This window comes from Chiloscyllium plagiosum, chromosome 7, assembly GCF_004010195.1.
Source record: "Chiloscyllium plagiosum isolate BGI_BamShark_2017 chromosome 7, ASM401019v2, whole genome shotgun sequence".
Taxonomy (NCBI): Eukaryota; Metazoa; Chordata; class Chondrichthyes; order Orectolobiformes; family Hemiscylliidae; genus Chiloscyllium; species Chiloscyllium plagiosum.
In genome coordinates this window covers 34847005-34848393 of record NC_057716.1, presented here as the reverse complement: position 1 = coordinate 34848393, position 1389 = coordinate 34847005, and the positions used below count along the sequence as shown (strand labels likewise).

At 48.9% G+C, this 1389-nt stretch overlaps 1 protein-coding gene across 1 annotated transcript in view; it reads right to left on the bottom strand.

Annotated features, from left to right (window-relative positions):
• Positions 1–407, bottom strand: part of LOC122551468 (myosin light chain 3, skeletal muscle isoform) — a 10332-nt gene extending 9925 nt beyond the window's left edge. Inside the window, exons 1-2 of the mRNA XM_043693417.1 lie at positions 322–407; positions 191–215 (exon numbers count right to left, since the gene is read on the bottom strand). Coding sequence (XP_043549352.1) covers positions 191–215; positions 322–324 — 28 coding nt within the window. The 5' untranslated portion in view covers positions 325–407. The remainder of the gene's footprint in view (positions 1–190; positions 216–321) is intronic.
• Positions 408–1389: the final 982 nt, after the last annotated feature.

Here is a 1389-nt window from a genome sequence, read left to right as displayed (position 1 = left end):
GAGAGAGAGAGAAGAGATAGAGAGAAAGAAAGAGATAGAGCAAGAAAGAGGGATAGATAGATAGATAGAGATAGAAAGAGGAGAAGATGGGTTTGAAGGAGAAGTAACCGCCCTCAGGCACCGCGCTGGTTTCCCCTCCCATCGTCCCGGCCAGCTGAGCCAGCACCGGGGGCTCCTGGTCAACACTTACCCGCCAACTCGTCTGCTGAGAATGACTGCAAGGCAAGAAGAAAACAGAACTTTGAAACATTGCAAAATCACTGAGATGTGGAATGAATTAGTGAGGAGAGAGAATGTGAGTGAGTGAGCAGGAACACCCACCATGGCTGAGGATCCGCAGGAGCAGCGACACCGAGGACAGACTCTTCTTTCCCACAGACGGTGCTCTCCGAAGAGCCGCCTCTCCCCCTATATTTATGCGGCTGCTCAGTTGCTGGGGCCAGCGGCATCAGGTGTCGGCCCCGCCCGGACCCTCCCCCTGCTCCCGAGTGCTTCAACTTTCTTAGGGCACGAAGACGGCAGCCAGAAATACACCACCGCCCTATTTTGGGACCAAGACTTTTCAGGCAGCAAGGAGCCTGCAACGTGTCAGCACATTCGGCCGGAAAGCCTCAGCTCAGTCAGTGACCTCCCTGCTGGAACATTCCTCCCCACACTGACCACTCAGCTCAGTCAGTGACCTCCCTGCTGGAACATTCCTCCTCACATTGACCACCTCAGCTCAGTCAGTGACCTCCCTACTGGAACATTCCTCCTCACATTGACCACCTCAGCTCAGTCAGTGACCCTCTGTTGGAACTTTCCTCCTCACATTGACCACCTCAGCTCAGTCAGTGATCCCCCTGTTGGAACTTTTCTCTTCACATTGACCACTTCAGCTCAGTCAGTGACCCTCTATTGGAACTTTCCTCCTTACGTTGACCCCTCAGCTCAGTCAGTGACTCCCACTTGGCTGGGTACTCATTGGGGAGGGACCTCACTCTGTGAAAAGCACTGGATAAATATGCAAATAGTCCATTCTGTAAAAGGACTTAAAGCATTTTTACAGGGAATTATTTATATCATGTTACAAGATTCCATAGACCATAAAATAGGAGTAAGATGTTCCTCTCCTTCCTTCACACGTCATTTGCCTTCTTGCCATACCCCTCATAAACTCAACTGATAAGCTATTCAGATCTGCCTCTAACTCCCTTGCCTTCACAGGACTTTGGGGAAGAATCCCAAATTTCTTCAACTGTCTATGTCAAAACTTGCTTTCTAATAACATGAGCTCTGTTTTGACGACACATATGGTCTGATTAAAATCTGCCTTGGTGTTAGAAGTTAAGTAGTTACTGAAAAACACAAATGAAATTAGTTTTCACTTCAGATTCCTAGATATCTTGG